The sequence below is a fragment of the Eschrichtius robustus genome, chromosome 2, assembly GCF_028021215.1.
Source record: "Eschrichtius robustus isolate mEscRob2 chromosome 2, mEscRob2.pri, whole genome shotgun sequence".
NCBI lineage: Eukaryota > Metazoa > Chordata > Mammalia > Artiodactyla > Eschrichtiidae > Eschrichtius > Eschrichtius robustus.
The window spans coordinates 83,424,912-83,452,735 of record NC_090825.1 but is presented as its reverse complement, the minus strand read 5'-3'; the positions used below and the strand labels follow the sequence as shown (position 1 = coordinate 83,452,735).

The 27,824-nt window shown below is 33.5% G+C and overlaps 1 protein-coding gene across 3 annotated transcripts in view; it reads right to left on the bottom strand.

Moving 5' to 3' along the window:
• Nucleotides 1–27,824, bottom strand: part of PPIP5K2 (diphosphoinositol pentakisphosphate kinase 2) — a 79,464-nt gene that overhangs the window by 11,301 nt on the left and 40,339 nt on the right. Inside the window, exons 18-28 of one of the 3 annotated variants that reach the window (XM_068535690.1) lie at nucleotides 27,429–27,570; nucleotides 26,602–26,825; nucleotides 16,291–16,418; nucleotides 15,593–15,707; nucleotides 10,172–10,279; nucleotides 9,966–10,082; nucleotides 6,891–7,058; nucleotides 4,359–4,532; nucleotides 2,986–3,058; nucleotides 1,261–1,380; nucleotides 297–359 (exon numbers count right to left, since the gene is read on the bottom strand). In XM_068535690.1, the coding sequence (XP_068391791.1) occupies nucleotides 297–359; nucleotides 1,261–1,380; nucleotides 2,986–3,058; nucleotides 4,359–4,532; nucleotides 6,891–7,058; nucleotides 9,966–10,082; nucleotides 10,172–10,279; nucleotides 15,593–15,707; nucleotides 16,291–16,418; nucleotides 26,602–26,825; nucleotides 27,429–27,570 (1,432 nt within the window). The remainder of the gene's footprint in view (nucleotides 1–296; nucleotides 360–1,260; nucleotides 1,381–2,985; nucleotides 3,059–4,358; nucleotides 4,533–6,890; nucleotides 7,059–9,965; nucleotides 10,083–10,171; nucleotides 10,280–15,592; nucleotides 15,708–16,290; nucleotides 16,419–26,601; nucleotides 26,826–27,428; nucleotides 27,571–27,824) is intronic. The other 2 variants (XM_068535691.1, XM_068535692.1) reach the window with 2 other exon arrangements.

Sequence of the window (27,824 nt, the reverse complement as noted above, 5' to 3'; positions counted from 1 at the left end):
TGATCACTTGAGAAATCAGAAGGAATTTTTAGGTGCTAATTAAGTATTAAAACTCATCATCATTGTGGTCATTTAAAAGTTTGATGAGTAGTGCTAAATTATTGTGTAAATTACAGATGAAAAAGGGAGCTAGACAGTATCAATATTTTGGGTGAATAATAAGTTAGAATTGTATGCCAATTGAAATTAAGGACTGAGAAAAGAATGATACTGTATACCCCACATATTTTGAAACAGAAGAAAAATAAAAAAGGATGAAGCAGGGGATTATCTTTTAAAATAAAAGCAAAACGTACCATTGGTTGGGTGTCGAGCAAATGAGATAGAAAACCTTTTAACAGCAGAACCGCGTGTGGCGTCTGAGAAAGAGAAAAACAGGTACCTGAAATTCGTAACAGCTACCAAAAGAAGGACACTTAAAAAAAGAGGAGGAAAAACAAATATATAAGGAGGTTAGAATTAGGTGACATGCAGAAGGGACAATGAGAGAGGGAAATAAGCCAAAAACTGGTTAAAAGAAGTAAATGGCTTGATGACAGAGGCAAAGTGTTTAATGAAATATACAAAAGAAAGAAAAGCAGGATGAGCTGGCAATTCTGGGAAAGCCATGTTTTACTGAGTAAAATAAATTTGTGGATACATGAGAAAAAGTTTCAAATAAAGCTAATTCAGAAAGGACTAATAAACACTCCTATTAACAAAAGGGGCAAGCTTCTGTGAGCCTCAAGAGATGTTCTGAATACTATAATTTAAGGTGTATTAACAATAATGAGAGGATTTCCTTCTACTAGGGGTCCTAAAATATTCTCATCTTATGTTTATTCTTATAAAAATATTGCCAATATGATATTTTCTTCTACTTATAAACATTCCATTCACTTTATTTATTTAGATCAATACTAGTAAATAAAATAAGGTTTAATAATGAACAAACGTTTAAAAGATCAAAGAAAGATTTACTCTTTATAATATGGCTTATCAACTATTTAAAAGAAGAATACACATGATGTAGTTCTAAATTTCATAGTTCAGTGAAATACTCACTGAACAAGTACTGTTAAGTCTAACTACAATTAACTGTTTGATGAAACATGGACCCAAGTAGTGAATAACAGAGCACTGATAGTCACTTAGGCAAAGGGTGCTAGGATTCCACTTGCATCAGTCAGTGGCCTTAGGCTTGCCTTTGAGAAATATCGTATGCTCATGGGTGTGTGCATGGGTGTAGGTATGAATCTGTGTGTGCATGTGTGCACATACCATCTATGCAGCCAGAAGAGGTCAGCTTTTTACGATGAGTACGAGCATAATCCTGTAGGTTAGGTGCGCTTGAAGAACCCCCGAGCACCGAGGTGCTAAACAGGCCCGCACAGTGAGACCCTGATGGGAGTTAGAGAAAATACATACAACAACGGGTGTTCTTCTATTCACATTGGGAATTCATGCAGCATGCAATAACATGGCTCTTACCACACATATTTGGCAGTGTCCTGAACAGGCTCACAATTCACTTTTAATGTCAACTTAATACAATCACCACCACCATTTATCGTATGTACAAATGGAGGCATTTTACACTGGAGAAAATGTTCTTTGAGGAAAATAATATGCCCACACAGTAATTAGACATATACATATTTAAAAAAACGCTATCATAAAAATTAATTTAGGATGATAAGGAATTCTGTCAATCAATTTGCATGAGCAGGCCATATAAAAAAACTTCTCCTAGCATAAATTAAATCATACTAAATCAATATTTTTGAATGTATATCTGTAAATGAAGAAGCTTTCCTGATGCCCTTGAATTTGAGTTATCAATATCTATTATGAAATTTGTGAGAAGACCAGGTGAAACAATTCCTTTTAAGTGGTCATTCAGGCCTAAATCACTCTAAATTCCTAATACTTAAATGATTTAAGATCTTAATTAATAAGACCCCAATTTGATGCTTAACTTGTAGTAAAAGTCTTTATACCCAAGTAAAACTTTTACCACTGGGTAAGGATTAAGTAAATTTTTATCAGATACATTATGATACATAAAGAAAGGAGTAATATATATATATATATATATATATATATATATATATATATACACATACATATATATACACACACACACACACACACACATACGTGTGTGTGTGTGTATATGGCAAGACACTGTGGGAATATCAAAAGGTATCAAATTAACATATATGTAATTAAAGAGAGATTTTTCAAGTATGTAGGCATCAATGGACAGTTCATAAACTTAGTATAGAGATCATAGTACATACATAGTCGAAACATAATGAAATTTATTTATGCTGTTATTAAACTGATTTAGACAACTATTTACAGAAAATAATATGTCATTATCTCATGTAGTTTATCTATCATGAGCTTAAAACTAAAATAAGTTTAGAAAGGTCTTTTTCAATGTTGCTTTGCTTGAGTGTTAGCAAAGAAACAATTATGTTCTATAGGTCAATAAAGAATTAACATTGTCACTGTACATTTGTTTTGCTTTGGTTTTCCTTAAGAGATGACCAAAACCAAAAAGATAATTAATATACCCAGATAGGGTTTGAAACACTCCCCACTTAAAAAATTTTTTAATCAGAATAGTAGATTCTTTTTGTATGCAATAGCATATTTTCATCTTTATCAGCTGGGAAAAATGAAGTTTCCTTCCTAAATTAAAACATGTTGGGATTTTAACTTATAGAATACAAGCTTAAAAATGAGCACTGGCAATTAGACTAAGTAGTTTACATTATGGGCATTCAAAAGGGTTATGAAACAAAATTAATGCCATTTCGTATTTATTTCATCAAAACTTTATATTTTGAGCTTTATGACTCAACATTTCTGAATTAGTGTATGTTAAATAAAAACTAAAGCATAGCATTTGGTCATGCTTTCACCTCTGAAGAGTTTTACATGTGTGCAAAATAGTGAGTTTAAGGTTTGGAATACAACTTCCTTTAGACCACATACCTACAGTAGGGTTCTGCTTCTGTTCTACAAGAGTTCTTGGTGTTCGCAAGTAATTAGCATTTTCAGATACAACCTGCACAAGGAAAGCAAAATAAATGAACTAAAACAGTAAAATAAATTAAAAAGTCCATACTTCATTTGCAGCCTGTTCCAGACAGACAAAGGTTAATAAGCTGTATGATAAATATTAGTAGAAATACACAAATTATGAAAGATCATGCAAGATCCCCTTCTGAAGGGAGTCCATTTCATATGAGGTCCTTGCAATGAAGTGGTGCGAAGCAGGCATTCAGAATTAAAATATCATGTATGAAACAAGACAGATGAAAAGAAACAATTAATAGACTGATAAAATTTCACTCTCTCTTAAAAGAAGCCAAATGCCCACTCTTAAACGGCTCCTGTATTTGAAGGGGGAAAAAACAATCACAAACAAAAGAAAGGACAGACAGACTGTTGAGATCACCATACAATTACTGATCCATGCACAGGCTTTATCAGAGTAACCTTTAAATATTCACAGCCTTAATGGATACCATAATCCCTTTTCCTATAATCAATGCATTATATTTCCAAAAGGAAATTGCTGAAATTCTTGGAAAAGTCACGTGTAAGAGCAGACCTTCCATTGTGAAAAAACAGAAAACCAAAAAAACCCATAGTATTTTAAGTTTCCAAATGTCATCACAAAAAGTCCTTCTGAAGTAATTTTATTTTGACCCCTTTTGTTGGGGCATATTGTTGATGGGCACATATACATTGTCCCCTTTTATCTTAAAGAGAGCATTAAGATATTATACAACTAAAAAAACCCCATACTGTATGTAATTATTAGATACTTCCAGATAATAGAAAGCGAGGGAGAGAACCACCAGTATTAGATGTATCCTGCTAATTAACACAGGGCCACATAAATTTTGATATTTAAAAAAATGTTTACATTCTCAGCAAATTCCAAATGGAATCTATTTTTCAATTATGGGGGAAAAGGTTATTAAATTTTCTTACCATAAAATTATGTAATTTCATTTCTGAATATTTTAAAGAATAAATAAGTCAAAAAAAGATTTCTTTACATTTAAAAAATTTTAATTAACAAGCTAAAGTTCCAGGAGTATAAAATTTATTGACTAATTTTAAAATCCTGGATATTTAAAACCCCCCCAGTAAAAATGTTAAACACATGCAATGTAAGTGGTTTCTTTCCCTCAAATATTGTGAGACATTACAAGCATTTTTAAGTGAATTCAAAATTTAAAAACAGAAGGATTTACTCTGATGTAAAATATAAGGGATTAGATGTCCTCAAAGACAGCTGTTTGTTGCTCTGAATGCGGGGAGGAAAAATGTTTAATGAAGTAAAGTTTAAAAACCTGTTGCCATGAGCCAAAAATACTGGATGTGAAAGCCAATGATTTGGGGGAGACAGGGGAAGAAGTGATTTGTTCCCCTGATCTGCGTCTTCGACGCCCAGTACCCACACCACTGGTGTAATGCAGCCAGGTACCAGTACCCTCTGGGCTAGACACACTCAGGGGGCTCTCTTCCTGGAAGTGAGAAAGGGGCAAAAAAAAAAAAAAAAAAAAAAAAAGCAGAGCATGCAAAGTTAGATACAACAGAGCCAAATGATCAGAAAGAAAAAAAAATAGTTTGTTTGCATTTGTTTATCAATTTTTAAAAAACTATTAAACAGTAATTTGGGAGCCAAATATTTTAATATTTGAGAAATTGATAGGAATCACTTATAAATCTAATTGTGAGTAATAATGATTATGAGAATTACATTACTATCTTAAATATACAAAATATTTATACTGCTTAATAGTTGTCGCTTCCCTCTTAGAACTGGAAAGATTTTAACAATTTTTTATCTTAGCAATGTTAAAAATATGATATTCAAGAGGTTTTATGCTATACTGGGCAAACTTTTCAACCCAAAGCACTAAAGAATCCTGCAAAGGGTTAAAGAGACTTCATTGTATATATGTATGAAAGGAAATCTGTCTGCCAGACAAAAAAAATTAGAGATCATAAGATGGAGGATTCAAATTGCACTTGTTTACACTTTCAAGCTATCTATTTATTTACCCCCTCCAAAGATTATTTAGAGTTCAGTAGGCAAAACATGCAGCAAACATTCTCATTTTACATGTTTGCATGTTCAGGTTTCAGACAGTGAGGACAGAGTAAAATCTACTTGCACAAAATGAAGAGAATAGTCTTTTTCTCTGTATGTCTTTTGGAAGTACAAACTTCTGATATCCATGGAGATGATGGACGCTGGAAAAAGTCTTCAAGGTTTTACTTGAATAATTTACCTTATAGAAGTAAAAGTTTAGCATGGCATAGAAATAATCTCTTGAAAGCAACTATTTAAGTATTTACGAGAAAAAGGTTTATAAATGTGTTCTGCGTTTTAAGAGTTAACAAAGGGCAGTGATTTTGTTGAAGATTTCACAAATACAGATGAGGTGCAAAATGAAGACTCAGAATACGTTTGACTGTATCAGTGTTACAGACTTCTTCTGGAGTTCAGAAAAAGGTTTAATGGTGAAATTCTGAACAGTCTGATGAATTGCAGATTGCTTTGTTCAACAACACCAAAATCACTGCCCTCACGCAAATGGTATTTTAGGTTACATTAATAAATGTCATTTCCCAATTTTCTGAAATTAAAGATAACTGAACATAACCCCAGATTTCTCATTCTTAAATTAAGCTATAATAGAACAAATAATTCCAAATTCTACGATTGTTAATCATCCTCTTTTATATTGGGTTGGCCGAAAGAGCGCACGGAAAAACCGGAACGAACTTTTTGGCCAACCCATAATTACCTTAAAATATCCCATTCACGGGAACCCTAACTAGTATACATTTTCCATTGTAAAATTACAACAATCTATTTTATTGAGATGTTTTTCCTATACATAATTGTCAAATTGGGACACATACATTTGAAATTTGAGAATCAAAAGCACATTCGTTTGGATAATTTGGGGCTATAGAAATGAGCATAAGTCTCATTTGTTGGTGTTTATGTTCTTACTCACCAACTGCTAGATGTTATACCTAACTCTTAAGATTGGCATATTTAATCATCAACAAAAAATATTTTTCTAATTAAAAGTTGATGGTTCTTCCTATCTTATACTTTTACTTGAGCATTTAGAAAACATTTATAAGCACTGATCTCAAATCAGTGCTGGGGGAATCATCCTATAGAGAATATAAATAACCCAAAAAGAAGGTATTCAGAGTATAAAAATGTATACAGATGTTAAAGATTTACTTAAACTTTATTCCAACTGCTCAACTTTCCTTTTAAATGTTATTTTAGTAGTTATTTAAATGTTATTTTGTTAGTGAGCATAAGAATTAGCCTAAGTTATTTCATTATAGACCTTAATACAAAGGTAAATTTTTCAACCATAGCATCAAATTTTCAAATTCCTATACTGACTTTTGCAATCAGGTTAACAATTCAGAATTTCACATCTTAATCTACAGTGTCATTGGAATCAGTTGTTGCTGAAGCATCTCTGGCAATTCCTCACTACTTTTAACCAAAAATTATTCCTGATCCATTAAATCAGACTTCTAAAAAAGTTCTTTATTAGAATAACTTAAAGTGACAAGAAAATAATGGATCAAGTCTTCGAAAGGCCTTATTTTACTATTTCTATTCAACTTTGCTATGAAAACTATAAAGCTCCAAATTCTAAAATTAATCTTTGTATTTTCTAACTGCCTCTATATTTTAAAAAATTTATTTGAAAAATAAAGTTGACAATTAAAAATCTGTTAGGTGCCCAAGCTTGATAATTAAAGCTGTATTTTCTTTTCTGTTTTATTAAAATATAGTTAGTTTACTTAATAAAAGACATGCTCTGATATATACTTACTTCATTTGCAGCCATCTTCCTAGATCTTGGAAGTGGAGACTTCCTGTGTATATGAATTGGCTCTGATACCATAGGTTTAAACAATATCACAGCTCGATCAACCTCATCTTTCTTAGAAGTATGTGGCTCATCATCACTATCAATTTTAAAAGATCTCCTGCCTTCATTCTGTGCAGAAAGAATATAACATAATAAAATTCAGATAAAACAAATCAATCTCTTCAGATGAACAGATTCAACCACCAACTGGTGTAGTCACTTGCAGTACATATACAAGTTTGTTTATTCAAGTGAATTAATAATTGAATTCTTATGACAGCCTAGTATTATTCTGGATATTGTAAGACAGATGATAGAGTTCCCGACTTCAAGAAGTACATACTCTTTGGATAAATTAAACCATAAAACGACAATAAAAAGCCATATAAAACAAAGTACTTCATTAAATTTCATCCAATGCCCAAATAAATAAGCAATAATAATAAATGACAGTAAGAAAAAAGAGATCAGTTTTGTTACCAGTAATGCCATCAACTCAACCACAAACTGAAACAGTATCTGAAGTTATAAATTTTAGAAAATTCAAACTCTATGCCAAATATTTCCAACAAATGTGATGACTGCATACTTAAATAACAACCATTTGAAGACTCACTGAATATTTAGTGAGTATGTACCATGTGCCAAGACACAGATGAATAAGATACTGTCTCAAATTATAAGACTCTCACAGTATAGTACAGAAAACAGATACGGTTTAAAAAGTTACACTAAATATCCATCTAAATAGAATGGGTAGGGCTTCCCTGGTGGCGCAGTGGTTAAGAATCTGCCTGTCAATGCAGGGGACACGGGTTCGAGCCCTGGTCCGGGAAGATACCACATGCCGCAGAGCAACTAAACCCGTGTGCCACAACTACTGAGCCTGCGCTCTAGAGCCCACAAGCCACAACTACTGAGCCCGCATGCCACAACTACTGAAGCCCACACATCTAGAGCCCATGCTCCACAACAAGAGAAGCCACCACAATGAGAAGCCCACACACCTCAACCAAGAGTCACCCATGCTCGCCACAACTAGAGAAAGCCCGCGCACAGCAACGAAGATCCAACACAGCCAAAATAAAATAAATAAATTTAAAAATAAATAAACAAACAGGACGGAAAAATTGGGTAAATTACACTAAAATACATATTTTAAAGCACTAAGAATGGGCAAACTAAAACTAATTACATCAATGAATCTTATGAACGTACGTTAGCTAAAAGAAGCCAAGCAGAAGTACATAAAAACCTTCATCAAACTAAGGGGTATAGAAAATAAAGATAAACTTCTTCAACCAGGTAAGGGATATTTAAAAACTTGAAACAATCATCACAATTAATAAATCACTGAAAGACAAGAGTGCCCACCATCACTAAATCTATTCAATATTTTGCTGGACATTTGTCATCATTCACAGATACGATCATATACATAAAAAATTCAAATGACTCTATGGATAAATTATTAGAATGAATAAACAGCATGCAGTAAGGTTGTTAGTTGTAAAATCTCTATATAAAAATGAGTTAAAATTCAATATGAAAATAGCAAACAGAAAATGAAATTTAAATAAGCCATTTATGATAACATAAAGAATTTAGGAATTACTCTGACAAAGTAAATACAAGACATTAAAAAAAGTCTTAATTTTATCAAGAACATATAAAGAATAGCTCACTAAATTCAGAGCTGTATACCAAGTCCTTGGACTAGAAGATTCAATTCTGTAAAAGTGTTATTTCTCTCAACACTGATCTGCAGAGTTTATGTAATTTCAATCAAAATTCCAAAAAGTTCACTTTGAAACATGACCTTTTGCTTTAGTTTGGGAATGCACAAGGATGATACTAAGGATGCTTAGTATCAACACTTCTACTCAACACCATACTAGTCCTAGCCAGCAGCACTTCACAAAAAGCATATTCAAATGACCAATGAATATAAGAAAAGGTACTAATCCTTATTGGTCGTGAGGGTAATGTAAATTTAAGCCACAACAAGATATCACTACATAGTCCCCAAAATAGCCATATTAAAAACACTAATCATACCAAGTGCTGATAAAGATATGGTAGTATCTTTGGAAAGTTATTTAACTGTATTTTAAAAAGTTGAACATATGCATACCCTATAACCCAGCAATTTTACACCTACATATATATCCAAAAGAAATGTGTACGTATGTTCAGAAAAAGACCTGAACAAGAATCTTCATAAAAGCATCCATCTTCAAACCTTGAACTGGAAACAAATCAAATGATCATCATAGTGAAATGGATTAATAAACTGCACCATATTTATTTAATGTAATCCTACATGGCAACAAAAATGAAGAACAGATGAATCTCAAACACATAATGAAAGAAGCCAAACCCACTCTCCGCCCCAAAAAAGCACATATTTTGTGATTTCATTTGTGATCATAAAGTCCAAAAATAGACAAAATTAATCTATGGTGCCAAAAGTCATGATAGCAGGTAACTTTGGGGAGAAGGCAGGGAGGTTGTGAGACAGAGGGGGCACAACTGGTTCTTCTAGAATGATATTCTATCTATAACCTGGCTAGTTGTTTTACAATTGTGTTCATTTTGTGATATATCATTAAACTACACACTTATGATTTAGGTATGTTTACGAATATGTATTATAGTTTAGTAAAAAAAGTTTAAAGCTGAGTACATATTTAACTTTTGTAAGGTTAAGAATTAAAATGCAGTAATTCATAACAAGTGCTTAGCACAGTAAAGAATGGACGAGTCCTCAAGTAGGACCTGGGGACAAAAACAAAAATTATAGTTATCCATTCTAAGTACTGATCTTAAAAATCCAAAAAATCTAGAGAAAAGATAAAATATAAAATTCTAATATGCGTAAAAATGTTGTCTACCCAAATCATACTTCAAGAAATTTAAACCATCTTGCTACTTAGTTGAGATAAGAATTATAGTACATAATAGAAAATTCTTAAAGAAACCTCATTTATATTTAGAACTATAGTAACTAAGCAATGAAAATTTCATCTTCATTACCTCCCTTGAAGCTGGTCTATATCCATAGCCAGATGGTAAATTTTTGTCTTCTTCACATCCTTTGGCTCCTGGACTAAAATGTAATTCAACATGAAAGCGTTCCTCAGAGGAAAGATCCTAAAAAATATTACAGAACACTTTCAAAATGAGAAACTTCGAATTATTTATTTACCTCTGGTAACACACGCAAATCAAGACTCTGTTACCTTGTTAGGATCCTCGTAAAGCATGATAACAATCTGAGTCATGTAGTTGAGTTCACTGACAACATTTAAATAATCCATAGCTCGTTTCCACTGTTCATCCTTTGATTCCTGAACAAAAGGTAAATGGTAAGCATTTTCTCATATTATGTTACTTTAAAACCACTTTATTTTCATTATGGTAATTTGTTTAATACTGATTGATACCACACAAATGAGGTGAATACTTATACACACAGTCTTTCAAAATAACTCCACTTATTTTAATCTCAATAAATTACTTAAGCTTAAATAAATTAGTTTTAAAATCTCTAAGCAGTAGTATTAGACACTCCAGTGGTAATTAAAAAAAAAAAAAAAACTCAAAGTAAAAATAAAGAATCTCTTGAAATATGATACCTATAACTGAATTCTAAGGGTAAGGGGCAGTTGTTAACCTTAAGTCCCAAAGTAACTAATATAGTGTCATGCTTCATAAACAGAATACTATCGCATAAAAGTAGTGCCTATCAGTAAATATCCCTCATTAACACTATAGAGATATTTTAAAACAATCAGTAGGAGGAGGCATAGGCAGATTCTTAAAACCATCTCCTTCACCACCCCACCTGCATTTAGAGAATCAATGGTCTTTAAACATGTAATTAAAGAGCATCAGAACTGAAAGGGATCTTAGAGAACATGTATTACAAGCATTCAAAGTAGAAAATTCTATCTGAAAAGGCAAAACTATTCAAAGTTCAAACTCTACAGTCAATAGTCAACAGGGTCCACTTAGACCTTATGTACATGAGAGATAATAGCCTTCATTTTATGTCATAAATATTACAAATACAGAAAAGCATCCAACAATTTTTTTGTATACAGTAAGATATACAATATTTTGGAATTTAGTATGGAATATGCTTTGTTTTAAAAAAATAAAATTTGAATGCAAAAGCCCAAACTCAAGACCACATGCTGATTACCTATTTTTTTTAAATTCAGCACATATTTCCTTCTTAAATTTAGACATTATATATCTCTGAGGAAGTTTTTCCACTTCTGAAGTTTTTGGAAAAGTAAAGTTAAAGCCACATCATGTAATTTGTGTAATTACATGTATTCTTAGCTTTATTTCAACAAATGGCTATTCATACCTCTAAATGCTCTAGAGCAGTTGCTCCCAACTTAAGCAACACTCCAGAGTACAAACTCCATCTGTGTGTGTTTGTGTGTGTATGTCTATGTCTGTGTTTGAGGAGGGGATGTGTGCAAAGATGTATATACTTTTTTATTTCAAAATTGATAGGAAAAACATAAATTAGCATAGCATTACTGAGTTTCACTAGGTGTGAATTATTATAAGTGATGGGTTTTAATTAAATACTAAAATTTTTCAAGATTGAAAAGATCTATTAGACTCTGTGATATGGCATTATTAATAAGAACACCATCTAATATCTAATGCAGTGGTGCAGTTACAGACTTTGCTAGGTCTGCTGTAATGAACAAATAAAATTACATATTTTGTAGCATCTTCCTGAATACAATTAATATGCAAGAATTCATAAAATCTTTTTTTTAACAATTAAGGATCATTAAATATATTCCTTGAAATCTTGTTTATAATCTTATTTCCTTAACAAACCTTTTTAAAAGTCTATTATGGAGAGATAGATTTTACCAAGTCTACATTGAAAAATGAAAAATTTCAACTGGGAAGAGACCAAACAAGGTTTTAAGTATATTAGCTACAGGCTCTTATTAGGATAATATGAGTTGGGATAATTAATTATAGTTCAAATAAATTTTTAAAAGTTTTAAAATTAGAAAACAGGACATCATTTTGGTATAGATCTTAATTTTCACTTTAGTAAGCACATGTAATTTTTTTAAACCCCAGATTTTTATGAGAATGGAGTTGTTCAGTTTTTGTTTTAGAAATGTAGCTGAATGCAATATATACTCAACAAGCTTTCATTCTACTGCCACCACCCTAAGTCTAAACTACATCATCTTTCTTTAGATCACTGTGATAGCTCCCTAAATGGTTTCCTCATACCTACTTCTACCTATCTATTGTCTACACAGCAACCAAAGCCATTCACTTCCCTGCTTAAAACCTTTTAATGGCTTCCCAATCCTCTTAGAATCCTCAAGGCATGCCTCTCCAAACTTATCTGTTACAATTTTATCCATCACTCACTATTATGCTCCAATTATAGGCTTTCTCTCCATTCTTACATCTTCTATGTTCTTTCTACCTTATAAATAAGTGCAATAAAGTTAAAAGGTGACCACATAAGAGATGTATCTCTCCTCCCCTAAAACAATTCCATCATTACTAATGGATATATAAGCTCTTGCCTTGCTAATTAAGGGTCATTTTTTTCTCTATTTCTTTTATTAAAGCTCCACTAATCCTCATATGTATGTAAGGGATGCCACTTTGCTATTCTATTAAGGAATAAAAAAGAAATAAAAACAAGAGAAAAGAACATATGAATTGGAAAATTTGATGGGAACAGAACACTTACATAGTCTTAGGGTAACTCTGATAATAACTATTCATCAAGGCCCAATGATAAGAGAAATTAAGAATCAGGAGACATACACCAAATCTTCATACATTTCACTGCCCTTTATTTTAAAAAGTACAAAAGAAAACAAAGTTGAATTCATTTTCTTTTAAAGGTTTTTTTTTAATAGATGTGCATAAATGTATATGCCAATATATACATGGAAAAAGTTTTTTAATTCTTATTTTTTGCTAGTTTGGAGATGGCTGAAAAGATATTTTTGATATATAATAGAAGTGACATTGTATTCTAGATAATCTGTGGTTTGAGTGTACTGAGAAAGAAAGGGGATATTAAAATTTCTAAGTCTGGTTATCACTTCCACTGTCAACCTCTAAAACATCATTTTTTAAAGTTTTTCAAATACAAACTTCCTGGGAATCTTATTAATAGCCACTGCCTCAGCCATCATTAATATGTTGGCTTCCCAACTCTGTACCTTTAACCCAAACCTCTAGCCTTATATATAAACATACTACTGGTCATCTTCACTTGACTAGCCTACTAGTGCCTCAAATTCAAGCTATCTAACCTCATTACTTTCCTTCTAATGCCTGATACTCCCCCAAGTGTTACTTTCAGTGAATGATGGGTAATTTTGTAGATGATCCTGTTAGAAATATGGGAACCTTTCTTGACTCTCTTTTCTTTCTTACCTTCCACACCTGTAAGCAAAGAAAGGGCCTCAAGGAGAGTGTTGGTGAAAGTTAAAATGCCTCAAAAAGAGAGTGTTAGTGAAAGCCTGCAAGGGCACTGAGGAGGTTGTTGGTGAGGGACTATAGGAAGGTTAAAAAAAAATGTTACTGGAAACTATAGGAAAAAGAACCCTTGCTATGTAGTGGCATAAAGTGTAGAAACACTGTAGCCTGTAGACAGTGGAACTCAATGAGCTAGCTACCAAAAATTCCAGGAAAAATTCTCAAAAGGCCACCAAGATTCTTCTCACTGCCTGTGATGAACTATGAGAGGAGGGAGATAAACTACAGGGAAATGGTTAATTAAAGGAGCCAAGACTTGCAGAGTTCAGAAATAAAACTGTTTCTCATTCCAAGCCTCTCCAGAGAGCAAAAAATGCTATAGTTAAAAAGTGACTTCCAGGAAGAACAGAAACACAGGAATCTGTCATGAAAACATGGGTGTGATTGTAAAAACGCTAAGCTTCAGAAAGATTTAAGGCTCACAGACCTTTCAAAGACGCAAAGACTTTCTCAGGATTATACTAGCATGTCTCTCAGATACTCACTATTAAGCAATAAGGACTGCTGAGTACTATCCCTCAGTAGACACAGAGGGAGCCCAATGTAGAAATGGGCTTATTCTTAAGATTTGTGGGTGTGAACTGTTTAATAAAGTAGATTATAAATTACTCCTTTTTGTTTTTTAAATTATACCATCTTGAACTAAAAATAAACAGACCTTTGGATCCCCAAACTTCCTTGGACAGGAAGCAGGTTAAAGAAAACTACTTAGCTGCAAATGTGAGCTACTTTCTATGGAAAAGGAAGGATGACCTAGATGAAGCAATCAAGAACCCAAAGTATGAAGCCATGAACCATTATAAACAACTCCCTGGCAGTATGACAGAGCCCTAATTAAGGAATGGGCAGTAAGTACCTAAGCAGATTTCAAAATTGCTATGGACCAGTGACCATGGTGTACCTTCTGTTTTCCCCTCTTTTGAAAAGGTTATCTACAGCAGTTATTCTATGCTTATCCCACCACTGTATGTCGAATGTATGAAGGACAGACAATTGGTATCTTCAGTTCACAGGTCTTTGAAATGAGATTGAGTTCTCTTGAGCACTCAAGGAGCTCTGCCCAAGGAGTCCCATCCATACCTGGACCTGATTTAGATAATGAGATCCTGGATGTCAAGTTTATGCCATAATAGATAAGCCTGAGGGAATACTGGAGGAGAGATTACGTGAATTTTGCATGAGGGAGAAATATGGATTGTGTGGGTAACGGACATACTGTGATAGACTCTGTTTTCCAAATATGGCCACCAAAATACATCCAATCCCAAGTATTCATCTTACAATAAGAAGTGACAGTGATACTCCACTCATCTAGTAATATGGGTCTATTCCCCACCCCTTGAACCTGGATGGACCTCTGTGACTGCCTCCACCAAAAAAGCTCAGCAGAAGTGATACTACATAACTTCATAAGTTAGGTCATAAAAATTCTTTGTGCTTGCTCCTTGCTCTTTTAGGAAGTTCACTTTTGGAACTCAGCTGCTATGTTCTGAGGAAGCAGGTCACCGGAAGAGGCCATTGTAGGTATTCTTGTCAACAACCCCAGCCAAGGTCCCACGTGACAGCCAGCGCATCAAGCACCAGACATGAGAAGAAAGTTGTGAGATGACTTGAGCCCGAGCCACTGTCTGACTGCAACCTCACGAGAGACCCAATGCAAAACTGCCTGATCACAGTCAGCCTTTAAACCATAAGAGAGAAAAATAAAATGACTGTGGTTGTTTTAAGGCAGTAACCTTTGGTATGATTCATTACATAACAGTAAATAAGAGTCACAATGTCCAACCAAACACCAAGTCCTATTGATTCTAACCCCTAAATAATGCAAATTCATCAGCTTCTCTTTATCTCACTGCCACTGGCCTGTAACATCACCTACAATATTTTGTATTATTGTTTGCTTAAATGGATCTTCTCCAAAGGGAAGAGAACATGTCATTATCTCCAACATCTAGCAGAGTGCTTGGTATACCGTAGACCCTTGACAAATGATGGTAAATAATGAATTATTAAAAACTGCACAGTAAAAAATGGTGTTAGTGATTTGATTACAAATTCAATAACACATATTTGTTAAATAGATTTATATAACTTATTCTACTTACATCACATAAGGCACCATAGCGAAGAATAGACAGTAAAGAATGTACATGACTTTCACTGGTGAAATATAATCTGGTACGGACATGACGTTCAGGTGACAGAACACCTCTGGAATACCTAAAGTAAGGAGCAGACAGTGTTAAAACGTAACCATGCAGTTAAAACTTAACTAATGAAATTATTTTGTAAAATGGAATTTAATCTTACTAGAAGTAAAAGGACATAGTAAGCAAATCTATCACTCTTCCAATCACAATTGAGGTGTTATCTTAGCAGCTATTCCTCTAACATGAAGATAACTGGAACTAACTGGGACCACTGAGATTAGTTAAAGAAGTGTTAATATTAGTCAAGTTCACTGTAAATAGGTCATTTAAGCACCTTTATTAACAATGAAAGAGGTCATAGCACTAAAGAAGCTCACAGATGTTAATACTGCTGAATGAGGATGATCACTGATGATCACATGTGAATGATAACACACATCCCCTTTCCCTGTTTGCCTCAGTTTTTTCTCCAATTTGGAGCCAAAAAGAACCTGGTCAGAAGTTAACTATTAGAAATACCTAGGTAATATTTATTTCCACAGTGTGCCAAGTGATACACTCCTGATTTAGCCATAGGAACGTTAAAAAGTAATTAGATTTGAAGAATGCAAAAACAGATGCCTATAGACTTAAATACTAGTACAGTCTCTTACACAGGATGGAGTTTATTTACAGTGTCATCATCTTGTGTCCTTTGAAGATCTGAGCGAATTTTTCTAACTAGAGGAGTACAGTAGCCTTTGGCAATCTCCAGTTTTTCAGCTTTAGTTATACCATATTCCTGAGCAGAAAATACACAACATTAGAAAAAGGGTATACTAATAAAGAACTCCAATAAAGGTACTACTAAATTTAAGAATTTTAGTGAGTGACAAGTATTTTTATTAAGCCTCTTTTGAACATTATACAATGTTCCTAGTTTACATTTCTGCAACTTCAAGTACACTATTCCCCAAAGTATTGAGTATAATTAGAAGAATTTTTTTTTGGTGGAAATGAAAAAGAAAGTAATTTCTAAAGAGGATAGGATGAATGGATGAATGTAATCTTTATGAACAGTATTCAACTCAATCAGGTTTTAAATGTAGAAACAACCCTAAAAGAAAGATGGATTAAGGGCACAAACACTAAAGCACAGAACAAATAGTCAATAAACATACAGAAAGAAATATAAATTGAAACCATGAAATTTTTGTCTATTTGGATGTCAAAGATTAAAAAGGTTAACAAATTATTTAAAAGTCTTTGGCCAATACTGTAAAAGTTTTAACTAGTAGTTAGCCAAAAATGCCATGAAATTATCAAACTTAATGAGCTCTATAACCATTATAAGTTAATTAAATGAGGAATTACAATCCAAAGTGTTAAGAAAACATAGTAATTATAATAATTATAATAAAAATTACAGTCCAAAGGGGTAGATGAGAAAATGACCTGATATAAGAAAAAAATCTGTGATGTGTGTGTAGATGGGAAGAGAGGGTATAAGAGGAAGAGGGCAGAAAGTGGGGTGGAGGCAGAGGTAGGCAGGGACAGAGAGGGAAAGAAGGAAGAGTAGAAAAGAGGGAAGAAATAGGCACACTCTTTCTCTCCAAGTTCCTTCTGGGATACCTGTATTTAAAGGCTACTTCCTGTTATCAGGTACTTCCCAGATGGCAAAACTTTAGTATGGATAATAAATCTCAAAACTGCCTAATAAAGAAAAGGCTGATTGATTAGATGGAAGACGTATGAAAATGGAACCTCTTGGGTCATTTACCTTAAACACAAAAGCTTGGTTGGTTAAATAATCTCCCCAACATAGATGACTGTGAAATTGGTATGAAAAAAAGAAATATGTATGCAATTGTGTATGTATGTGTAAACAAAAGGAAAATGTTGAAATTAAAATCATCAAAGGAAATTTTTCTGTTATTAGCAAGGTATAATGAAACAGGCACTCTCATACACTGCTAGTCTGTAACAAAACTGGTAAAAGAGTTCTGGAAATCTTCTTGATTGTATGTAGAAGACATATGTATAAGGAGAGTGAAAGAAAGTAAAAGAATCCACATTTCCAAATGTGAGAAATTGGTTAAATAGTTATTATTACATCACATCATTCAGCCATTAGGAAAAATGAAGTATATTTAGCTTTACTGATTTGGAAAAAATTTCTTGATGCCAAGAAAAAAAAAATCAGGTTATAAAATAGTATGCATTTCCTGGTTCCATTTTTGCAAAGAATACATTTGTTATATATACGAATTTGTGAAAAAAATTTTATCCATGAATTTAAGGGAAAAGGCCTTTTAGAATTTTCCAAAACAGTGAAATGTTTTTCTCTAGTTGGTAATGGCATACTGATTTTTTTTTTTGGCTATATCTATATTTTCTAATTTTATAACAAATATATATTACTTTCATAATAAAAAAACCTTTCCCTTCAAAACAGTGACATATTTTGTAGAGCTGAAAAAGCAAGCTGCCACAACCAACTAGGACCAAATAATTGTTAGATACCCAAGTTCTCTTATAATTATAATATTTCTGCCATAAAAAGAACTGATTAAAATAACAGATGAAGATATTTGAAAGCTTATTATGTGGTGATATTTAATGAGAGTATCATTGGACTTTATATTGCAAATGCTATTATAAAGAATCCTCTGCATTTCATAATACAATCACCAAAGAAATGATCTTCAAACTTCAATAAATGTGTGCCATCTCAATTAAGACTCTTAATAACAAATATAATCTTTAGATGTTCTTATCTTCCATCATACCATCGAGGCTCTTTTACTATTTATTTAATTTACTGAGGTAACATTGGTTTATAACATGTCTCATGCATACATTATATTTTGACTTCTGTATAAACTACAGTATGCTCAACACCAAAAGTTGTTTCTACCCATCACCATACAGTTTACCCCCTATACTCAATTCACCCCCTTTCCCTTCTGGTAATTATTACTCTTTTCTCTATAAATACATGATTGTTTTGCTTGGTTTGTTCATTTATTTAAAAAATTTTTTAATATTTCACATTTGAGTGAAATCATACAGTATTAGTTTTTCTTTGAATGACTTATTTATCATAACACCCTCAAGGTCCATCCATGTTGCCACAAATGGCAAGATTGTATCTTTTTTATGTATTCCATTGTATTATATATACTACTTCTTCATCCATCCATTCATCAATGGGCACTTTCCATATCTTGGCTATTGTAAATAACGCCACAATGAACACAGGGTGCACGTATCTATTCGAATTAGAGTCTTCATATTCTTCAGATAAATACCCAGAAGTGGAATATCTGGATCATAGGGTAGTTCTAGTCTTAATTTTTTGAGGAATCTCCATACTGTTTTCCATAGTGGCTGCACCAATTTACATTGCCGCCAACAGTGTACCACACTTTTTTCCACATCCTCTCCAGTACTAGTTATTTCTTGCCTTTTTGATAACGGCCATTCTAACAGGCCTGAGGTGATCTCTCACTGTGGTTTTGATTTGCATTTCTCTAATAATTAGTGATGTTGAATATCTTTTCATGAGCCTCCTGGCAATCTGTATGGCTTCTTTGGAAAAATATTTAGCTTCTCTACCCATTGTTTAATCAGGCTGTTTTTTTGTTGTTGTTGAGTTGTATGAGTTCTTCATATATTTTGGATATTACCCCCAAATTGAATATATGATTTGTAAATATCTTCTCCCATTCGGTAGGTTGTCTTTTCGTTTAGTTGATGATTTACTTTACTGTACAGAGCTTTTTAGTTTGATGTAGTCCCATTTGTTTATTTTTGCTTCTGTTTCCCTGCCCAAGGAAACATATCCAAAAAGATATTGCTAAGACCAACTTCAAGGAGCATACTATGTTTTCTTTTAGTTTTATGGTTTCAGGTCTTACATTCTAGTCTTTAATACATTTTGAGTTTTGTGTATGGTGTGATATAGTGGTCTAGTTTCATTCTTTGGCATGTGGCTGTCCAGTTTTCCCAATACTATATTGAAGACACTATGTTTTTTCCATTGTATGTTCTTGGCTCCTTTACCATAAACTAATTGTCCATATATGTGCGGGTTTGTTTCTGGGCTCTCAATTCTGTTCCATTCATCTACATGTCTGCTTTTACATCAATATCATACTGTTTTGATTACTATAGCTTTGTAGTATAATTTGAAATCAGCGAGTGTGATAACTCCAGCTTTGTTCTTTTTTTCTTAGGACTGCTTTGGCTATTTGGGGTCTTTTGTTCCATATAAATTTTAGAATGTTTTGTTCTATTTCTGTGAAAAATGTCACTAGGAGTTTGATAGGAATTGCATTAAATCTATAGACTGCTTTAGGTAATATGGTCACATTCACAATGTTAATTCTTCCAATCCACGAGCATGGGATATCTTTCCATTTCATTGGGTCTTTAAATTCTTTCAACAATGTCTTACAGTTTTTAGTGCACAGGTCTCTTATTACCTTGCTTAAATTTATTCCTAGGTACTTTATTCTTTTTGTTGAGATTGTAAATGGGGTTTTCTTAATTTCATTTTCTGTTAGTTTGTTGTTAGTGTATAGACATGTGGCAAATTTTTGTATGTTGATTTTATGCCCTGCAACTTTTCTGTATTTATTACTTCTAACAGTTTTTTTGAGGAGTCTTCAGGGTTTTCTAAACATAAAATCATATCATTGCCAATAGTCACAGTTTAACTTCTTCCTTTTCAATTTGGATCCCTTTTATTTCTTTTTCTTGCCTAATTATTCTGGCTAGGACTTCCAATACTACATTGAATAAGAATGGTGAGAATGGGCATCTTTGTGTTGCTCCTGATCTTAGAGGGATAGGTTACAGTTTTTTCACCATTTAGGGATTTAGGAATTCTTTTAGCTTCATGAACTTGTATATCCAGTTCCATCCCTAGATTTGGGAAGTTCTCAATTATTTCTTTAAATAAACTTTCTGTTCCCTTCTCCCTCTCTTCTCTTTCTGGGACAGCCAGCATCCTGATGTTGCCCTTCCAAATAGAATCAGACAGTTCTCAAAGAATTCCCTCATTGTTTTAGATCTTAATTCTCTCTCCTCTCCTACCTGTAGCACTTCCATAATTCTATCTTCAAGCTCACTAATTCTCTCTTCCATATAGTCTGCTCTATTTCCAATACTTTCTAATGCATTCTCCATCTCATTTCTTGAATTCTTCAGATCCAGAATTTCTGTTTGGTTTTTTTTTTTAAATATCTTTATTGGAGTATAATTGCTTTACAATGGTATGTTAGGTTCTGCTTTATAACAAAGTGAATCAGCTATACATATTTTTAAGAGTTTTTTTGGTCTCTTTGGTAAAGTATTTCTTCTATTCACTCATTTTATTCCTGAGCTCACTGGACTACCTTTCTGAGTTTTCTTGAAGCTCGCTGAGTTTCTTCATGATAGCTTTTTTTTTTTTTAAAATGATAGCCATTTTGAATTCTCTACCAGCTAGTTTGCAATATTCCAAGACTTTAAGTTCAGTTTCTGGGGAACTGTCATTTTCTCTTTGTGATACTGTGTTACCATGGTTCTTTATGGTGTTTTATGTTCCTCTGCTGGCACATTTGAAGTGTGAAGAGTTTTCTTCTTTAAGTAAAGTGTTTTTTTTAACTTCGTTCTCACAATTCAACAGATTAGTATTTAGAGGCCTTTTTTCTCTTTTCCAGTAGGTTGCACTATAGCACAAGCTTTTGGTTTTTCTTACGTGAGCTGCCTTTGGTCATATTTGAGAAATGACACTTTTGACACTCCACCACACCTGCTAGAGTTGTTACCCGCTGTGCTCGTTGTCGCTATTGTGCCTCCAGGGTCATTGGTGCCTTGTTGTTGCAGGTGGTGCTGGTGTCATTGCCTAGGGCACTGGAAGAGGAGGCACCTCCACGGTGTTCAGGGTCTCAAAGGTTTTAGGCTCCACCATTACAAGGGGACCAATAAGGTGGGGGAGGGAGCCAGGGTCACAGGTACCCCTGCTGTGTCCAGGATTGTAGCATTCAAGGGCACTGCCACTACGGGCAGTTGCAGGGGGTAGTGAGAGCTACAGGGACCTCCCTGGCTGGGGTTGCAAGCCCCACCGTCACTAATGCCCGGTTCCTTGTGGCCATGGATGCCACTGAAAGCTGAGAGGCTGGAATCGTGTGCGCCACCGCTTCTGGGTTCTCTGAGGCTGCAGGCTCAGCCAACTGTGGCTAGGAGTCTGGGATCACAGGTACTGCCTGTACTGTTCCCCTGGTTCCACCTCCTCTATATGTTTCAGTCCAGCCACTTTCAGGTATGAAAGCCACTTTCAGGTATAATGTATGGAATTTTGTGGCATGCTGGTGTGTTGAGCAGAGGCACCTTTGTTGAGTTATGCATGTTTTACTGTTGTAGATTGAAGGGGAGAGACAAAGGGAGCATGTCACACCACCATGATGCTGATGTCACATTCCATTGTGATTATTTTTAAGTACCATTTTTTTTTTTTTGGCCACGCCGTGCGGCTTGCAAGATCTTAGTTCCCCAACCAGTAACTGAACCCAGGCCCTTGGCAGTGAAAGCGCAGAGTCCACACCACTGGACCGCCAGGGAATTCCCAATTTTTAAGTATCATTTGTAAATCAGGGCTATTTTCTGAGCACTGAGGCTAAAAAGTTGATTTTATCACAGCAAAAATACCTACCATAATTAAAACTATTAATTCTCAAAGTAGCTAAAAAATCATGTTGATCATACTTAAGCTTACATATGATTAGAATTACATAATTCACATACCATAGCTAAGAATTAATGCAATGTAAGAGTGAAAATTGATTTTTTGGAGACATAGCAGAACACATATACATTTTTCCTGCAAAGATAGCAATACTCTCTTAATCTAGTCAAAATAATACACTATTTGACTAAATCATCAAGTCTCTAAGCTTGAAATATTCTTTGTCAAGTAAACGTGCAAATTTCTCATTTTTTCCACTACAAATTACAGCTTTATTACAATTACTATAAATATGTTTACAATTTGAGTTATCTGTTCAGTGATTGAAAATACCTAAATCTTGTCCATGGAGACTAAAGTAACAAAGCATAATATTTACTTAACTGAATTCAACAGTTCTTTAAAAAAGAAGAAATCCCAAGTTTCTGCCACAATAAGGAATGTCAAACCAAAAAGTTAGGGAGGTAAATCCCAAGTTGTCCTCTCCTCAATTTATAATCTTGGAACTCGAGGAAAGCATAATAAAAAGACCTTTGTTTTTAAAGTTATAAAATTACCAAAATTTAATTATGAATTGAACAAAACTAAGACTGATTCCTAGAAGCTTGGGCATAATATTGTCCAAAGAGCCCTAAGACTTCAAAGATAATTTATCCAAGATAAATAATTGGAGATGTCTTCAAATAAGTTCTCAGACTGTTGAGAAAATCTAACCTAATTGCATCATAAGAAAATTACTATAAGTGAGACTGAGAATAGTTGAGCATGACAGATAAGTTGAGTGACACAAATGATGTCTCAAATCTTTCCTAACCATCTCTAATCTTTAGTGTTTCTCCTAATTATAATGCTTTAAAAAAATTCATTATAAAAATTTAAGTTACAAGGAGATAGTGGAAATTTCTTCAGCTATATAACTAATGTACCTAAAATACAGACACTATGTAAGTAGGAAAAATTATCATCTAAAACTCATTAATACTTAAGTTTTCTTTTGAGCCCAACTCTTAGAAACAAACTTTTCATTCCCAATTCTAGAATGTTTAGTATACATAACTGAGAAAGAAGAGGCTTGAGATTAAATAAGCCATGTAACAACACAGACATGATTATGCTAATAAATCATGTGTATTTATTTAGCCACTGAGTAGGTGAAACATTCAGATACACTGAAAGCCAACCTTGAAAAATGCATATACCTACAATAAATATTTTAGAGGGTCACATATTTACAGCCTATCTGTTAAAAGTATACTTTGAAATAATCTTCATTGTAAGAATAAGTACAACTAAGATGCACTGAGCTTGGAATAATGTCAAAGCAATCCAAAACGATGAAAAATAATCAGTCTTATGTATGCTTCCAATGCAAACTAATTACATGCTTACCAGAATTAAGAGTAACCATTCTTTCTCAGATTTATTAGTAAGTAAAATTTGAATGAATTCTCTATCTTGAATTTCATAACAAAGATGGATGTTGATTTAGTAACTTTACCGAACGAGTTATAATGAAATCAGTGTTAGTTCTATAATATCTATACCATGTAGCTAAAACCGAGTTCTGCAGAATTTAGTGTGTTCATTTTGATGTTAATCTTAAAATATCTTATCTGTTATAAAAATACAACTTTTTATTGTGTAAAATAAAACCTCTTTTGCAGAATAAAACTTCTCTTCTATTTAGCAAATGAAAGATGTTGTCAGAGACTAAGTCCTTGTTTTCTAAGTCTATGTTTCTTATAGTGAGGCCCAAAGACATATTCTTGCAGTATGAGATATTTTTATCCTCTTTTAAAGAGAATTTATTTTCAAATCACTGATTTATACAATATACTTAAACCTGTCTACATCATATATACTGACCAAACAAATAAATAGTTGTTCTTTCATGCTGAAAGAGTAAGCTAAACTTTAACATGTACAGAAATACTTATAGGTAAGTTGTGCAGTCTGAATTCCCAGTTTTTCAGTCTCTAGTTTTTCCTGGATATTCTGTGAATATTAGGAAAAGGACACTGAAGTATAGTTTTTTGTTTTTTTTTTTTTTTTTTGCTGCGCTGGGTCTTCATTGCAGTGCATGCATTTCTCATTGTGGTGGCCTCCCTTGTTGCGGAGCACGGGCTCTAGGCATGCCGGCTTCAGTAGTTGCAGAACGCAGTAATTGTGGCTTGCAGGCCCCAGAGCACGCGGGCTTCAGTAGTTGCGGCTCATGGGCTCTAGAGCACGTGGGCTTCAGTAGTTGTGGTGCACAGGCTCACTAGTTGCAGCTCGCGGGCTCTAGAGCACAGGCTCAGTAGTTGTGGCACATGAGCTTAGTTGCTCCTCAGCATGTAGGATCTTCCCGGACCAGGGATCAAACTCATGTCCCCTGCATTGGCAGGCGGATTCTTAACCACTGTGCCACCAGGGAAGTCCTGAAGTAAAGTTTTAATTGTAGTAGATTTACAGTCTTGTGTTGGTTTCAATTGTACAGCAAAGTGATTCAGTTATATATTGGGTTGGCCAAAAGGTTCGTCTGGGTTTTTCTAGAACATAAAAACCGAACGAACTTTTTGGCCAATCCAATATTTTCTCAGATAATTTTCCATTATAGGTTATTACAAGATATTGAATATAGTGCCCTGTGCTATACAGTAAATCCTTGTTGCTTATCTATTTTATGTATAGCAGTGTGTATCCCATACTCTTTATCATTCCCCCTCTCCCTTTCCCCTTTGGTAACCGTAAGTTTGTTTTCTATGTCTATGAGTCTGTTTACACTTTTTAATATAGATTCATTTGTATTATTTTTTAGATTCTACATACAAGTGATATCATATAATATTTGTCTTCCTCTGACTTAATTCACTTAGTACGATGCTCTCTAGGTCCATCCATGTTGCTGCAAATGGCAATATTTTGTTTTTATGGCTGAGTAATATTCCATGGTGTGTGTGTATGTATATGTGGTGTGTGTATGTATATATATGTATATGTGTGTAGATATATATATGTATGTATATATACATACACATACCACATCTTCTTAAACCAATCATCCATTGATGGGCACTTCAGTTGTTTCCATGTCTTGGCTATTGTAAACAGTGTTGCTACGAACACTGGAATGCATGTATCTTTCTGAATTAAGAGTTTTTATCTTTTCTGGATATATGGGAGTGGGATTGCTGGATCATAAAATAGTTCTATCTTTAGTTATTAAGGAACCTTCCCACTGTTTTCTATATATGAGTATCTTTAAGTGAGGCTACTTTTATATACAATCTTTACACTTTTCATGTACAGTGACCCTTCAACAACGTGGAGGTTAGGAGCACCAACCCTGCACACCATTGAAAATTCGAGAATAACTTATTTGTGGTTCTGCATCCATGGCAGATTCAACTGTGGATATGTGGATCGTGCAGTACTGTAGTATTTACTATTGTAAAAAATCTGCATATAAGTGGACCCACTACAGTTCAAACCCACATTGTTCAAAAATCAACTGTATTTCATTTTTCCTGCTTTTTAACTTTGGTTCACAGTTGGAATGTGTGATTTACTCCAATCTCCCTTTTACAATGTCCAAATGATCTTTTAGTAATTGAGTTGAAAAAAGTTCTCCAAAGGGCATCTGCAACTGTTTTCTTCTAACACATCTCTTATTTCAACTTGTCTTGTCACCTGTCTCTTTATTATCATCTGATTCTCTGTTTAATTACATTTCAGTTATCTGAATTTTGGTTACACCTCTATTTTTACTCTCCTATAATGAAAAGGCCCCCTTTCCACCTCTACCACACCCCACAAATAACTACTTACATCCTGGCCTCTAAATATTATTTTCAAAATACTTCCACATAAAGTAAAAAAAACTTCCAAAATTTATATAGGTACACAACTACCTTTTTCTCCCACTTTGCACACATTCCCACAGCACAGAGCTGGTGGGTGCACAATAAATGCCCAATAAATACTTAAGTGATTTATCCCATCCTATTTTCAGTTGTCTTGTTTGTTGTTAGCATATTATTATTAAGAGTATCAATTCTTAAATTTTAAAAAGTCACTACAAACTATTAAAAAAAATCAAACAATGATTTAATATAAAAAAATGTTTAAAATATAAATTCATAATTAGTTACTTTCCTTTTTAAAATTATAGGTTTACTGGGACACAAAAACCAACTATCTTTTATCCACTGATAGACATTTTGAAAGTATCTATATAACAGTACAAGAAAACTGATATGTAGGAGTTACTTACCTGAGGGATAACAATATCTGCTAATGCCTTTGAAAGCCTATATAATTCCATTGTGTTTTCTAATTTCAAGGAACCATTATGCTGGACATCATATTTTATACAGTCATATATGTCAGGGATTTTACTAATATCATATCTTCCATTCTTTGTTTTAAAGTCTTTCTCCAACTTGGACCATCTACGTAGCATGAGCTCTAAGGTCTCACTATGATAAAGCTGAATATCTAAAACAACATAACAGTTTTAGTATATTAAACTTAAAAATCAGTTAAAGAATATATATTAAAAATTGGTAGTTAGAAACTTCTTAAATATCAAAGGTAAAATTGTTAACAAGCTAGGAAATGTTATCATAGGCATATACTATTAGCAACAATATATTTTGTAGACTTGAATAAAGGTATTAATACATGGGTTAGGAACTGGTTTTATAGAAGACCTTCCATATGTTACATACGTTAGTTGCCCAAGTTATTAACTAAGCTAATCTCAGAGTCAGAGCACTGATCACCTTCCTGTTGCTTGCTCCTTCTTATTACGCTGCCTATTTGCTGCTGAACTGTACAGTAATGCTACACAATTAACCAAATAAAAATGTTTTATTATCCCTTTCACGCTACCACAGATAAAAGCAATTATAACTTCACTATTACTTTTTTGCTGGATATATATTAACTCAAATTATACCTAGACATACCTATCTAATGCTAGATATAGCATTAAAGGCTTGATGTTTTTATGATTGGCGCATCTTATTTAAAAACGTTTATAGGAACTAGACAGTGCTTTTTATTTGTTTTCTAATCTAAGGAAAACAAAATATTTACCTGATGATTTGGGATCTTCCATTCGATGTCTGATTTGAGAAGTCAAACTTTGTATCAAGAAATACACTTTGTCACAGGTCTTCACAGGATTTTTAATTAAATGCATTGATTTGATAAGAGAAATGCTTCCAGATGGCGTAAGCTACAAATGAATAGAGTATATATTTTTACATCTGGTTATGCTCAATTGGCCAAGAGAACAATATACAAAATTTTCCAGTAGCTGGAGAATAACTTCAAACTACAAATTAAGATGACCCCCAAAATACAGAAATAAGATCAAGGAGGAAATTAAAACCTCAAAATTTCATGTTAAAAAAATCCTAAACCTTAGCTAACATTAGATTATCCACAGGGAAAATCTAATAGAAGTACTCTAACTTACAAGGAGATTTT